Source organism: Oncorhynchus mykiss, chromosome 20, assembly GCF_057628025.1.
Source record: "Oncorhynchus mykiss isolate SJ-2025 chromosome 20, ASM5762802v1, whole genome shotgun sequence".
Taxonomy (NCBI): Eukaryota; Metazoa; Chordata; class Actinopteri; order Salmoniformes; family Salmonidae; genus Oncorhynchus; species Oncorhynchus mykiss.
In genome coordinates, this window is record NC_143041.1 from 38,361,238 (window position 1) to 38,376,940 (window position 15,703).

Below are 15,703 nucleotides of genomic sequence, written 5' to 3' on the forward strand. Positions count from 1 at the left end.
GTGCTGCTGATAATATAACATCAAAGCCTATTGATTTTGCACATCTATCAGATATGGCACATAGCATCTCTGATGTGTAGGCTACAGGCTACAGGTTCTATTTATTCTCCATATAAATGGACTATGGGCAATTACAGTATAGACTGAAGCAGCTGCTGGACAGTCCCATATATAAGCAGTCAGCCACTGTCACTTCTGATACATGTCCAATTCAGACAAAGCCATACATGTGTGTTGGCTTCTGTAGCCAATAATTAAGCTTCTGTCTCATAAGAATAGCCTATAACACAAATTAATAAATGCATGTCAAAACCTGTAGGCGAGGTACGTTATTTGCTGTGTTGGAATGCTCACATTAATCCTCTATTCTATTGACCGTCCAATGGCTGTTGAGATTGAGTTCTTTAGGTTAAAGTGCAAGGAGCAGTCATCATTGCATGTGCATAAGGCTGTGCATTAGGCTATTAGAATCGGAATTTGAATATTCAGTGTAATCCTTTAATACATGGGCTTATAAGCTGCAGGGCCTTTATGAGTGCAACTTTTATGTTGGTCTGATGATGTTTATTTTGATTAACATGTTTTAATTTTTTGAATATATATCTTTTTTAAATGTGATAGGAATCATTTGATCAACATCTATGCCATAAACTGGGAATTTCACAGTACTTGAACCATGTGGCATGCTGCAAATGCAGTCTGTGAAACAAATGAGAGTAGGCCTAGTAATGATACATTCCAGGGGCGACCTTGCTAAAGGATTTGTTTTTTTGTTTGTTTGTTTTTTGCAAAAAGACTGTTCTCAGACCATTAATTTCAGTTCAGTGGCCTTGACAGGGCTGTGATAGGCCTATGCACTTTTCAATTCAGGAATTAATCGTTAGTCATATGATCAGAACCATAACTATAAAGTCAAGTATTTGGTTGGCAATGGTAATGGGAATATGGGTATATCTGCAGGGTGTGCCGTCTTGCCCACTTATCTCCTTTTCCTGCTTGATGACATTCCTCAACAGAATATTTGGCTTTGATAAAAATGGAGCAACAGGAGTCTATCATATCATAATTAAGCCTGATGTGATTATAGACACTGGCAAGGGTGCGGTTTTAACCAATCGGCATTCAGGATTAGACCCATCCATTGTATAACATATCATAATCCAGCCTGATATGATCATACGACCAACATTATGTTATTATAAGGCTACATATCCTATTGCCTATCACACGTACAACCTTCAGTGTGTTGCTTGGTATGAAATGCTATTTATTGTTTTGTTCACGATGTGAGTAGTCCTAAAACCCATCATTTTTATTACCTGAATCTCAGGATCCATGGATTACTTACTAGTTAAAAAATAATTAGGTTAATATAGTTTGGTTGATCTATCCCTTCAATTCACCAGTCCTGAATCTTCCTAATGGCAGGGTGTAGTCATTGTTCAGGTGTATTTGATTTGATAGGATCCCCATTAGCCGACGCCAATGGCGACAGCTCATCATACTGGGGTTCGATACATAACAAAGAAGACATTACTGACAAAATACTTTACAATTGACATACATTTAGATGCATCTGACCCTTTCCCAATGATGTCTGATACTGGGAAATACTTGCCCTCTGATTTCTCCCCTTTTGTTAATCTTATTCATGTCTGTAACTGTTGTCCATACCATCTTGATCACTTCTCCCTAGAAAGCATTGGTCTATTGATTCTCTGTATGTTATGTAAATAATCTGGTTGAATAGAGCCTGGACTGTGTTGAAATGCATAATCACCAGCATCCTCTGTTCATTCTGGACTGCATTTCCTCTAGAATGAAACCCTTTTAATATTAGGACCTGTGAGGACATCTCCTCTGCCTGCTGTAGCATGTGGGCTACATGCAGACTCATGCAACAGAGATGGAAAAATATATACAATATTCCAGATTAGTGTATCATATGTATAACACAAATCATTTTTTGATCAGTGAAACGTAATTTTGAAGCATCTCTATGTTAAAACAAATATAATATAGGCCTTGATTTATGAATTACGACAGTTGTCATCCTTTTATAATAATTGGATTAAGTATGTTGGATTAAAAATAGGCCTACAGGTGTATGATCTTAATTTGATCACCCTGTTGTTGGAGGACATTTCCCGTGCAGCAGGAAATGCTAACTTGTCATCTATTCATGGTTTAAAAAGACTTCTAAATGTTCTAATTTCCACTAAAATACCAGACTTGATTTGCCCTAACTAAACATGTATCAACCCCTTCAAAATGTAATTATAATCCACACAATAATCCACAATTCTTGTTGCCTCATAATTATTTGACTCCCCTGAGAAAGTGGTCAAATTATGATCCTATATCTGTAATAAGGCAATGCTAAACAAGTAAAACAATTGAATAGAGTTTATGCTTAAACTATGTAGCTATACTTGTCATGGAATGAAAACATTGTGGACTGTCTTGAAATGACTGGAATGGTATCAGTGCTTATTAATGCATATTAAACACAGCAGTTCATGATGACTGATTTTGTAATGAACACTCGCATTAGCCTCCTGGTATTGCTGGGATGTTGGTAAAAGGAGGGGAGCCGCGTGCATTACTATTCTCTTGTCCAGCAGCCCTTTCTCCCTTTCTCCCAGACTGTCACAGAGCACTACCGGGATTCTCATGACACCGGAGAGGCGAGTCGCCTATTGGTTGTTTGATCGACGACGACGATGATGGGAGGGGGGGGGGGGGGTCCTTGCATGGAACAACAGCGCGGTTCACTCCTCAGTCCGGATCCTGTCCCGCAACTAGGCTACATATTCTCGTCACAGCGTCTGGTGAATGTCCAGCCTGTAGAGCTCTATGGTGGATCCCCGGTAATGGCCCACTACAACGCGACACAGGCGGGTTATGTGCTCGCGGACGAAAAGGAATACCTTCAAGCTTATGAGGATGTCCTGGAAAAATACAAAGGTATGCTAATTACTTTAGCCTATACAGATTGAATATATGCGTTAATTGGTAGGCCTACAATGATTTGAAATGAATCAAATAGCCATGTATGGGAAATTGCTCCGTGGTAGCCTACAGCCGAATGACAGCCCTAAACAAGTGTGTGAGCTTTGCAAGCAATGAGCTTTGATTGCAGCGGTCGGACAGCGGGTCGGAGTGAATGGAAACATGAAAGTCTAAGCTATTTACTTGTAGTCTACAGCCTTGACAGTTGATATTAGAATTATGAAAGTTATGTTTAACACTTGTAAATAGCCACGTTTTACTGTCACTTTTGTCACGTAAAAAAGGCAGACTCGAAATTACTGTAGGCTATATTTTGGTAGGCCTATTCATTATGGAGATGCTTATTTATTTGAATAAAATATAATGCAGGATATGTTATTTACTTGCCTTGAACATACTATGAAGGATTGAATATTGTTGCGTGGAGGACACCTATTTTGTTATAACTCTAGTCTGATCTATTGAGCAAATTGTAATTGATGTAGGCCTAAACAACGAGAGGACCGTGGTCCATCAGCTAAAGATGCAGCAGGCCTATTAACTTACATCAGTCCATCAAGCATTACATTCAGGCTGAGAGGACTTGAGGCCAAGTCAAGTACTGGAATTACATTTTCAATATCCTGTCTACAGCAAAGCATTCTCCACTAGCTGGATGACATCATCCCAGTTCCCATAATCTCTGACCAGGCCTATAGTGTGAAACTCGAATAGACTACGTCTCCTACAGTGATTGTTTTTCCACTTGATATTTTCCATCTCCCCCACATTATCTGCACCATTTGAACGATCAATGAGTAAAGGTCATCCGTGTGAATGCGTTAGTTGTGTATGTTACTGTGATTCCTTGTTAACCAGTGGTCACTAACAATGCATATTTATGTGGTCTCTCTCTCTCTCTCTCTCTCTCTCTCTCTCTCTCTCTCTCTCTCTCTCTCTCTCTCTCTCTCTCTCTCTCTCTCTCTCTCTCTCTCTCTCTCTCTCTCTCTTTCTCACTTTTCTTTCTCCCTCTCTTTCTCTCTCTCTCTCTCTCTCTCTCTCTCTCTCTCTCTCTCTCTCTCTCTCTCTCTCTCTCTCTCTCTCTCTCTCTCTCTCTTCTCTCTCTCTCTCTCTCTCTCTCTCTCTCTCTCTCTCAGCTGTTGCTATGACAGCAACAAACAGTCAGCTGTGACCTGGCTTAATGGTCCTTGACTAGAGCCTAATGGAATCATATGATGTAGCATCATTTGGAATGTGTGTCTGACTTTTGTCTCCAGGCGCTAGGTCAGACAACAATTTGTTTTATAATTGGTGCTCCCTACAACCACCTACATACTTCTACTTCAAATGTTACAAAAAACATTTTGGTTTCTAAAAATGACTTTGGTTCACACTTATTATTGTTACCATAATGTTAAGAATTGCAACCACTCTAAACCAATATTCTATTAATATTATTTATTTACTTTGATTCTTATAAATTCTTCTCTTGAGCGTATACATTGTTACAAATGTTGGTAATGTTTAATAATACCACAAGAATCATTTAGTATGTGCACTACTTATCAGTAGTTTATGAAATAAAGGTATTGTAAGGTGTTTCAAGCCGGACAGGGATTTGAGCCGAACATTTGAATACTAGTGATCAATGTCATTGTCACCTGCAGCCAGGGAGCTAGTGTGCTGCAGCTTTAAAAGACAGACCAATAGCCTTGCAATGCATTGCCAACCACTTTAGGAATATCCCTGTTTGAAATGATCACAAGGCATATCCGTGGACACCTTTCCTTCAGTCAAATGACCTAGTGGCCTCATGGGTGGAATGTTATTCATATTTTTCATAATTTCATAATTAATAAACATTATTTTTTAAAACCCGCAAAAAATCCGGTGTTTCTATGTCAAACAGTTCTGTTACATGTCAGTTTTCTGTGATGTATATAAAGTGTAATATTGGGAGGCAAACTCAAAATGTAATGCATTTCAACTATATATCATGGTACAGGTGTCTTCTTTTTTTAAGCTCATAACCATGTGTGTGAGGTGGATACTTTTGTTTCAAAGTAGATTTGTTTAAGACTACCAAGAAAGACTCTGTGGGACCCTGATTTAGCCCACTGCAGTAAAACGTTAATGATCTAAGTTATTTTTCATGTGACAGATAGCTGGAAATCACCTTTTCTGAGGACTCAGTACAAAGTTATGATGGGAACAAGGAGGAAGTTCAATACTGAATCATAATTAATGTTTTGGTAAAATATATTACCTAGTGATGGACCGATATGACATTTCTGGCCGATAACGAAACCCGATATTTTCCTTGCCCCCCCCAAAAATGATACCGATAACCAAAATAAAAAAATGTTGCGGCCTTTTAAGCATTCTAGTACAGTTAAATAGTTAACACACACACATGGACGCAGCGATCTAAGGCACTGCATCTCAGTGCAAGAGGCGTCACTACAGTCCCTGGTTCGAATCCAGACTGTATCACATCCGGCCATGATTGGGAGTCCTATAGGGCGGCGCACAATTGTCCCAGCATCGTCTGGGTTTGGCCGGGGTAGGCCGTCATTGTAAATAATAATTTGTTCTTAACGGACTTGCCTAGTTAAATAAAGGTTACACACATACACACACCACACTGACCAAAACGTTATTTTGTTGGCATTTACGTATGTCCCCATTACCAGTAAAACATAATCAAAACCTATTTCTTTCACTTACTTGCTGGGCTGTTTTATTGTTAATTTGTTCAGTCATTTCATTCTCAAACAGGATTTCTATGGAACGCCGTTTGGGTCTTTGACGTGTCAAATAACACTACGTGTTAAAGAAGCTTGTTGCCCAATCAGGACCTGAATATGACTGTACGTCACATAATAATTTAACGCGTTCATACATTTTTTACATAGTCTAATCAATGTGTAGTAACTATCACTCGTATTTCATATGTCACAACGATTCATCAATACGTATGCTATGATGCTAGTAAAGTTGTCTCGCGCACCTACAGTGCTGGTCATAAAAAAAAGCTAGCTAGCCCATGGATGCAAACAATGTTCTTCCCCAAAAACATAGCAAACGAAATGATCTGTTTCTGTAGCTATAGTTAGCTAGCTGACTATAGCTAGGTGTCATAATTTAAAATAACCCTAATTTATAAAACAGTTCTTCTTGGATTAATGGTGGTCGGACCCATCTATGTGAAGCTAGCCACAATAAGGATAAGCCATAATAGGGACTTTGCGGTTTGCCTTCAAAATAAAAGTATGTCATTGACAGTGATGCAAATGAATACAAATAGTAGAATTATGCCATAATTGAATAGAGCATTGCTAAACAAGGTTGAAATGTTGTTATATAAAATCAACAAAAGACAATAATTTGTTAATTTGACAAACATCTGTTGAAATCCCACTGTATGTATTATACTCTACTCTACTCTACTCCACTCTACTCTACTCTACTCTACTCTACTCTACTCTACTCTACTCTACAAATTGGATGCAGTCTATCACAGTGCCATCCGTTTTGTCACCAAAGCCCCATATACTACCCACCACTGCGACCTGTACGCTATCCTTGGCTGGCCCTCACTTCATACTCGTCGCCAAACCCACTGGCTCCAGGTCATCTACAAGTCTTTGCTAGGTAAAGCCCCACCTTATCTCAGCTCACTGGTCACCATACCAGCACCCACCCGTAGCACGCGCTCCAGCAGGTATATCTCACTGGTCACCCCCAAAGCCAATTCCTCCTTTCGCCGCCTTTCCTTCCAGTTCTCTGCTGCCAACGACTGGAACGAACTGCAAAAATCACTGAAGCTGGAGTCTCATTTCTCCCTCACTAGTTTTAAGCACCAGCTGTCAGAGCAGCTCACAGATCACTGCACTTGTACATAGCCCACCTGTAAATAGCCCATCCAACTACCTCATCCCCATACTGTATTTATTTATTTATCTTTCTCCTTTGCACCCCAGTATCTCTACTTGCATATTCATCTTCTGCACATCTATCACTCCAGTGTTTAATTGGTATTTTGTTATAACTTCACCCCCATGGCCTATTTATTGCCTTACCTCCCTTATCTTACCTCATTTGTACACACTACATATAGACTTTTTCTTCTGTATTATTGACTGTATGTTTGTTTATTCCATGTGTAACTCTGTGTTGTTGTATGTGTCGAACTGCTTTGCTTTGCTTTATCTTAGTATCTCAGTTGTAAATGAGAACTTGTTCTCAACTAGCCTACCTGGTTAAATAAAGGTGAAATAAATAAATAAATACTTTAGAATTGCTTTGGGGGCATATGTATTTCACTGTACAGCCTTACCAATGGATTGTGGATCAAGGACATGTGGTATCAGTCTACTCAGTGACACCCAGAGAACATTAGCGTCATAGCTCTTATTGCAGTACTCTGAAACAACTGTGAATTGAGCCACATTTATTGTCAAAGTTTGTGTACTGAACACTATTCCCAAGAAAAAACAATAATGATTGGATGTTTTGGAGTCTGAGGAGGACGTTGGTAACAAATAGCTTGGGTACTGAGTAGACTGATACCCCATTTAATTGATCCCAAAGCTGTACAGTTCAATATGAATATCAATACAATACAACAGGCTGACTGGGGGTGGGGGGTGATTTCACACAGTCACAGTTCCGCGATACAACGCTAATATTTGCGTAAAATCTTCACAGTTGTGTTCTGTGGGTGTCACAGAGTAGACTGATGCCCCATTTTATTGCTTCACATTCCAACCCTGTTCAACATTATCTAGTCTAAATATGGCATGATTCCACCAATTTTAACCTTCTGCATCACTTTCAAAGAGGTACTTTTATTTTGAAGGCAAACCGCATATTCCACTATTGTGCCTAATCCTTATTGTGGCTAGCTTCACAACACATAACCCGGTCTGGTCGAGCCTCACTAGCCAGATGAAGCTAGCTGGCTGCTTATAACCTTAGCTTTGGGCAACAGGGTTAAGTAGCTGGCTAGCTATTTATTTTCATGAACTGAAGTTAAATTTCAATAGGTGAACAACAAGTGGCTACCTAGCTAATACTTACTCACAAGGATTCCTAAATCATTGCTAAGAATTAGAGGTCGACCGATTAATCGGAATGGCCGATTAATTAGGGCCGATTTCCTGTTTTCATAACAATCGGAAATCGGTATTTTTGGGCGCAGATTTCCGATAATTTATTTATTTATTTATTTTATTTTTTATACCTTTTATTTAACTTGGCAAGTCAGTTAAGAACACATTCTTATTTTCAATGACTGCCTAGGAACTGTGACCAAAGGCTCGTATTTCTGTGTGTTATTATGTTATAATTAAGTCTGAATTGATAGAGCAGTCTGACTGAGCAGCAGCAGGCCCGTAATCATTCATTCAAACAGCACTTTTGTGCATTTTGCCAGCAGCTCTTCGCAAGCACAGCGCTGTTTATGACTTCAAGCCTATCAGTCTAATGGCTGGTGTAACCAATGTGAAATGGCTAGCTAGTTAGCTGGGTATGCGCTAATACTGTTTCAAACGTCACTCGCTTTTAGATTTGGAGTAGTTATTCCCCTTGCGCTGCAAGGGCCGCGGCTTTTGTGGAGCGATGGGTAACGATGCTTCGAGTGTGGCTGTTGTCGATGTGTTCCTGGTTCGAGCCCAGGTAGGGGCGAGGAGGGGGACCGAAGCTATACTGTTACACTGGCAATAATATAGTGCCTATAAGAACATCCAATAGTCAAAGGTATATAAAATACAAATGGTATAGAGAAAAATAGTCCTAAATATACTATATTAACTACAACCTAAAACCTCTTACCTTGGAATATTGAAGTCTCATGTTAAATGGAACCGCCAACTTTCACATGTTCTCATGTTCTGAGCGAGGAACTTAAACGTTAGCTTTCTTACATAGCACACATTTTTACATGGCATATAGTACTTTCTTCTCCAACACTTTGTTTTTGCATAATTTCAACCAAATTGAACATGTTTCATTATTTATTTGAGGCTAAATTGATTTTATTGATGTTTTATATTAAGTTAAAATAAGTGTTAATTCAGTATTGTTGTAATTGTCATTATTACAAATAAAAAATATTTAAAAAAATCGTCCAATGATCGGTATCGGCTTTTTTGGTCCTCCAATATTCGGTATCGGCATTGAAAAATCATAATCGGTCGACCTCTACTAAGAATATTGAGAATGACTGTAGTTTCTACTGGTCATTGTTTTCAGACTGATTGTATTGGTGCTAGCTACAATAGGTACCAAGCTAAAGCTAGCTAGCTACCTCAGAAGTTGCGGTCAAACAAATAATTCTTAATTACAAACGCGGTATTGTAAACCCATTGTTCGTGGCCGGTGTTTGCTTGTTTGCAGACTTTTTTGTTCAGCTTTGACAGTGCTACTGATAGTAGTGGTGGCGCATGGCTTGCACGTGCAAATTCAGAACACACAATATTCTATAATAGAAAAGTGTTATTTGACATCTCAACTTTAAAGCTTATTTAAGGCGTCAAATAGCGTTATTGTCAAATATTGTTATTTGTCGTGTATCTTTTTTGACACGCAAAGACCCAAACGGCATTCCATAGTATGTCGTGAAACTAATAGCAGTGACGCTATTACTGTGCAACTTCGGTAGGGCAACATCTGAAAAATAGCGCACTTGGTCGTGTGTATCGGTGCTCGACTAGTTGCGAAAGCCATCACCCACGACAGAGAACGGTTGATTGTCAAGGGCAATGAATTCCATTATCTTGGCGTTAATGGATTTCGCCTTTTGAGTTGTCTCGCTGAAATGTTCTTACTCTTTCAATTGACAGTTTGACTTGTTGACTGCTCGAGCCACACAGCAGACATTCCGGGATAGGTTAGGAATGCTGTGTTGCACGTGTAGCGCATCATTTTACATGGCTTCATTACGTCATGTACCTTACATTATATAGGTATATCAGCTTTGACATCGGTTTTGCACATCGGTGTTAAACTAGATATCGGGCCATTACCGATGTTGGCATTTTTAGTTAATATCGTCCAATTCCGATATGTTCACCGATATATCATGTATCCCTAACATTAACTGTTCGTCAGAGCATTTATCTACCGGACAGCTTGCTAATAATACTTAACAAACCCTGGGGTGTTCCATCTGAAAAGGTACAACACCCCAAAACATGTTGTTGTAACTTGAACAAATGTCATAGTCTCGTCACATTATTTTATTTTAAGGAATGACTCTAGGCTGTACGGCAGTTCAGTGATGTTGAGAACATTCTCTATAACTGTCTTCATACAGCCTTTGTCTGTTGTTCATCTATAAAGCTCAGAGAGCCTCAAGTCTCCCTAAAGCTTATCTCCGTGTGACCTTTTGTGCATCAATGAAACACTTATTTAGCTACATCCTATTCAATAATAGTTACCAAACATAACAAACGGTGAGTAAGCAAAACAAACTAGCAACATATCTGCCCTGACCATAGAGAGCCCTTGGTTCTCTATGGTGTTGTAGGTCAGGGCGTGACTAGGGGGTGTTCTAGTCGATTTATTTCTATGTTTGGGATTGAGTGGTTCCCAATTAGAGGCAGCTGATTATCGTTGTCTCTAATTGGGGATCATACTTAAGGTATCCCTGTTCCCACCTGCATTTGTGGGATATTGTTTTGTGTTAGTGTTACTTCACGGTCGTTGGGTTTTTATTGTTTTGTTGAGAAGTTTCACTTTTAATAAAGATGTGGAACTCAAATCACGCTGCGCCTTGGTCCATCCATTTTAACAACCGTGACAATATCCTTGGTCATAGGAACATGAGGAAAATAAACTTTGCTCCAGCATTAGCAGTCAAGTAGTTTTTACCCCAGAAGAGAAGTTGTATCCACAATTAGGATGTTTTAAACCAGGGATGGGCAACTTTGATGGGGGTAGGGGCCACAAAAAAATCTGAACTCATCATGAGGGGCCGCAGTGGCTCATGGGTCTGCGTAACCACATCCATACCCACACATGTTGTCAGAGCTGGCCTTTTGGGGGCCCTAAGGGACATTTTGTCGGGGGCCACCCCCACCTTGCTAGCAAAACATTTTAGCGGCCCACCCTCTTGACAGTGGAGAGAAAAAGGTTTTAGAGTTCATTTCCTGCGATTCTACATATTAGGCCAAGGGGTGGCACTGTTTTACAGCAAGTTTGCTGCAATTCTATATATTTTCCCGGGGGCAGAGAGAAGATGTAGCTATTATTATTAACTAATTTCATGCAATTCCACTAATTTCGCCATGGGGCAGAGAGAAAAATGTGCAGTTTTACAGCAAATTTCCTTCCCTTTTTTATATGATATCTGAGTGAGAGTAACTAACAATATAAATAGGGGCCCCCGGTCTGTAATTCGACCATGATTACTACAAGTTTAGATAGCTGGCTAGACTAATTTACTAATCTAAAACATTTTAGCTGACATAGGCTAATTGAGTGACTGTCAGTGACTGGCATAACAAGAGAAAAACTGCTGATGCACTGGTCCGCGGGCCTACAAAGGGGGGTTACGGCCACATGTGGCCCACGGGCCGACAATTGCCCATCCCTGGTTTAAACAATGGTGCGGCTTATACGCGTCCTCGTCCAGAATAACAGTAAAATTATACAATGGAACAATCAACAGCCCAGTTGGGAGGGTGGATTTCCTCCAGTTCATCTTGCACGTGACACCATCATCTGTCGCTGTCATTAGTACGAATAGACATCTATGTTGAAACACCAGGCCTCGGTCAAAGCTGCGTAACATGCTAAATATGTAGATCTACTCAGGTTACTGTGTCATTGTTTAGCTTTGAGCAAACAATCAGTCATAGAACTTCAAAATATTTTTCTATGGTGTTTGCTGAAATTCATGCCCTACTAGCATGCTGCATGTACTGTAGCTGTGCCATGGGCAAAGTCAGCAAATGATTTAATATCATATGGTTGAGACATTCCTGAAATTGATTGGCAGCACTGTTGGAAAGTACAGAAACAGAAACAGTGACACATCTGTTCTCCAAACAAACAAGCTTTTACTGTGGTCCTCAAGTTTCATCCCTCTAAATGGGTTTTACTGTTCCCCACTGAGACCATGGAGAAAAAGAACCATAGCTCATTGGAAATGCTGTTACTTCTTGTTTATTATGGGGACAGTTAGGCTACAGTTGGCCAATAAATCGTGAATACCAGTGTCGTGTCTTTACTATCATTAACTGAAGACTTATAGTTTTTATCAAAGATTTTCTGTAATTACTATTACACGATTAGACTGATTAACCAGGAACAGATATAGCCCTGAGTTCTCTCCAGACCTGACTGCCCGTAACCAACACAAAAACATCCTATGGCGTTCTGCATTAGCATCGAACAGCCCCCGTGATATGCAACTTTTCAGGGAAGTTAGAAACCAATATACACAGGCAGTTAGAAAAGCCAAGGCTAGCTTTTTCAAGCAGAAATGTTCTTCCTGCAACACATACTCAAAAAAGTTCTGGGACACTGTAAAATCCATGGAGAATAAGAACACCTCCTCCCAGCTGCCCACTGCATGGAGGATAGGAAACTCTGTCACCACCGATAAATCCACTATAATTGAGAATTTCAATAAGCATTTTTCTATGGCTGGCCATGCTTTCCACCTGGCTACCCCTACCCCAGTCAACAGCACTGCACCCCCCACAGCAACTCGCCCAAGCCTTCCCCATTTCTCCTTCTTCCAAATCCAGTCAGCTGATGTTCTGAAAGAGCTGCAAAATCTGGACCCCTACAAATCAGCCGGGCTAGACAATCTGGACCCTTTCTTTCTAAAACTATCTGCCGGAATTGTTGCAACCCCTATTACTAGCCTGTTCAACCTCTTTTTCGTATCGTCTGAGATTCCCAAAGATTGGAAAGCAGTTGCGGTCATCCCTCTCTTCAAAGGGGGGGACACTCTTGACCCAAACTGCAGACTTATATCTATCCTACCCTGCATTTCTAAGGTCTTTGAAAGCCAAGTCAACAAACATTTCGAATCCCACCTTCTCCGCTATGCAATCTGGTTTCAGAGCTGGTCATGGGTGCACCTCAGCCACGCTCAAGGTCCTAAACGATATCTTAACCGCCATCGATAAGAAACAATACTGTGCAGCCGTATTCATTGACCTGGCCAAGGCTTTTGACTCTGTCAATCACCACATCCACATCGGCAGACTTGATAGCCTTGGTTTCTCAAATGATTGCCTCGCCTGGTTCACCAACTACTTCTCTGATAGAGTTCAGTGTGTCAAATCGGAGGGCCTGTTGTCCGGGCTTCTGGCAGTCTCTATTGGGGTGCCACAGGGTTCAATTCTTGGGCCGACTCTCTTCTCTGTATACATCAATGATGTCGCTCTTGCTGCTGGTGAGTATTAAGTTCTGTATACTTCTGGACCTTCTTTGGACACTGTGTTAACAACCCTCCAGACGAGCTTAAATGCCATACAACTCTCCTTCCGTGGCCTCCAACTGCTCTTAAATACAAGTAAAACTAAATGCATGCTTTTCAACCGATCGCTGCCTGCATCTGCCCGCCTGTCCAGCATCACTACTTTGACAGTTCTGACTTAGAATATGTGGACAACTACAAATACCTAGGTGTCTGGTTAGACTGTAAACTCTCCTCCAAGACTCACATCAAACATCTCCAATCCAAAGTTAAATCTAGAATTGGCTTCCTATTTCGCAACAAAGCATCCTTCACTCGTGCTGCCAAACATACCCTCGTAAAACTGACCATCCTACCGATCCTCGACTTCGGCGATGTCATTTACAAAATAGCCTCCAATACCCTACTCAATAAATTGGATGCAGTCTATCACAGTGCCATCTGTTTTGTTACCAAAGCCCCATATACTACCCACCACTGCGACCTGTACGCTCTCGTTGGCTGGCCCTCGCTTCATACTCATCGCCAAACCCACTAGCTCCAGGTCATCTACAAGACCCTGCTAAGTAAAGTCCCCCCTTATCTCAGCTCGCTGGTCACCATAGCAGCACCCACCTGTAGCACGCGCTCCAGCATATCTCTCTGGTCACCCCCAAAACCAATTCCTCATTTGGCCGCCTCTCCTTCCAGTTCTCTGATGCCAATGACTGGAACGAACTACAAAAATCTCTGAAACTGGAAACACTTATCTCCCTCAGTAGCTTTAAGCACCAGCTGTCAGAGCAGCTCACACATTACTGCACCTGTACATAACCCATCTATAATTTAGCCCAAACAACTACTTCTTCCCCTACTGTATTTATTTATTTATTTTGCTCCTTTCACCCCATTATTTCTATGCAAATCAACCATTCCAGTGTTTTACTTGCTATATCGTATTTACTTCGCCACCATGGCCTTTTTTTTGCCTTTACCTCCCTTATCTCACCTAATTTGCTCACATTGGTTATAGACTTATTTTTCTACTGTATTATTGACTGTATGTTTGTTTTACTCCATGTGTAACTCTGTGTTGTTGTATGTGTCGAACTGCTTTGCTTTATCTTGTCCAGGTCGCAATTGTAAATGAGAACTTGTTCTCAACTAGCCTACCTGGTTAAATAAAGGTGAAATAAATGTAAAAAATACACTACTCATTAAACATACTTAGAACTTTTATTATTCAGAAGCATAAAATACCATAGACTACCGCCATTACCGTCAAACATATTGTGATATGATATTTTGGCTATATCGCCCAGCCCTTGGCTACAGCAATACACAGTCAGGTTTTCACACTGCACCTGTCACATATCACCTGTTACAGTATATGCATCTCACTTAAGTATTGCAAGTGTGGTGTGACACCTCTGATGTCTGGATGTTGCTACATGGCTCGCGACATCAGATACATTCTATTTCACATGCTGAGTATGCTGAGGCGACAGCCTCTGTGTGGAGGGATACATGCTTTGATTTTAATGATGCCGGTGTTACGCAGTGGCGCCGTGACGTACCATTGGAAGTCAGCTGTTCATATCAACCCTTAATGGGAAACTCAAGAGGAAATGACTAACCTGAAACAATTATTTCTAAAATACACTTGAAACTAAATAATTTGGGTGTTTGCACATTGGTTATACTCCTCAGATATGCAGTCTAATAGGCACCAGTCATATTTACTATTCAAGTCCTGTAAGACTGTCCGTCCCCATACCTCTATAATTGGGCATTAGAGTTAATAACACACTAACAAGGGGTTTCTTTGGGTCGGTACTCCACTAATCCACTGCTGTTTTACCAAAGATGGAAGGATTAGACCGGTTTCTTTCAAAATGTAGAAATCCCATACTTTACAACTGGAAGAAAATACAGCCTCATAGACAAAAGGTCTGTAAATTCGAGCTTCGTCTAGATTTCAAGCCATGGTTTCTTGAACATATACAATGGCTGTTGCATAGGACAGTGAGTGAGTGTATGGGATCACAATGTTCTAGTAAAGCCTCTCTAGATGGGTCTCTAGTCCTCCTGGGTAACGATGGGAGCCATTGTGGTCTTTTCAAACAGTTGATCTCCTACCGTTGTTAAGAAACCTGAAGATGTATTGGGAGTGGGCGTGGGCCTCATTTCTCTCTGTTGGGATCGACTGACTGGGTTCTTTCATTCAATTCAAAGATGTTGTGTCAAAACGTCAAGCACATTGTCCATTGAATGGCTGTTCTAGAGTTTGGACGG

The 15,703-nt window shown here is 40.6% G+C and overlaps 1 protein-coding gene across 6 annotated transcripts in view; it reads left to right on the plus strand.

The window, feature by feature from the left end:
• dst (dystonin) overlaps nucleotides 1-15,703 on the plus strand; it is a 197,924-nt gene that overhangs the window by 6,977 nt on the left and 175,244 nt on the right. For 2 of the 6 annotated variants that reach the window (XM_090213023.1, XM_090213024.1), the window contains exon 1: nucleotides 2,646-2,967. The exons of the other annotated variants lie outside the window; for them this stretch is intronic. In XM_090213023.1, the coding sequence (XP_090069149.1) occupies nucleotides 2,724-2,967 (244 nt within the window). In that variant the 5' untranslated portion in view covers nucleotides 2,646-2,723. Of the gene's footprint in view, nucleotides 1-2,645; nucleotides 2,968-15,703 lie in introns of those variants that run through there. 6 annotated transcript variants of the gene reach the window in all.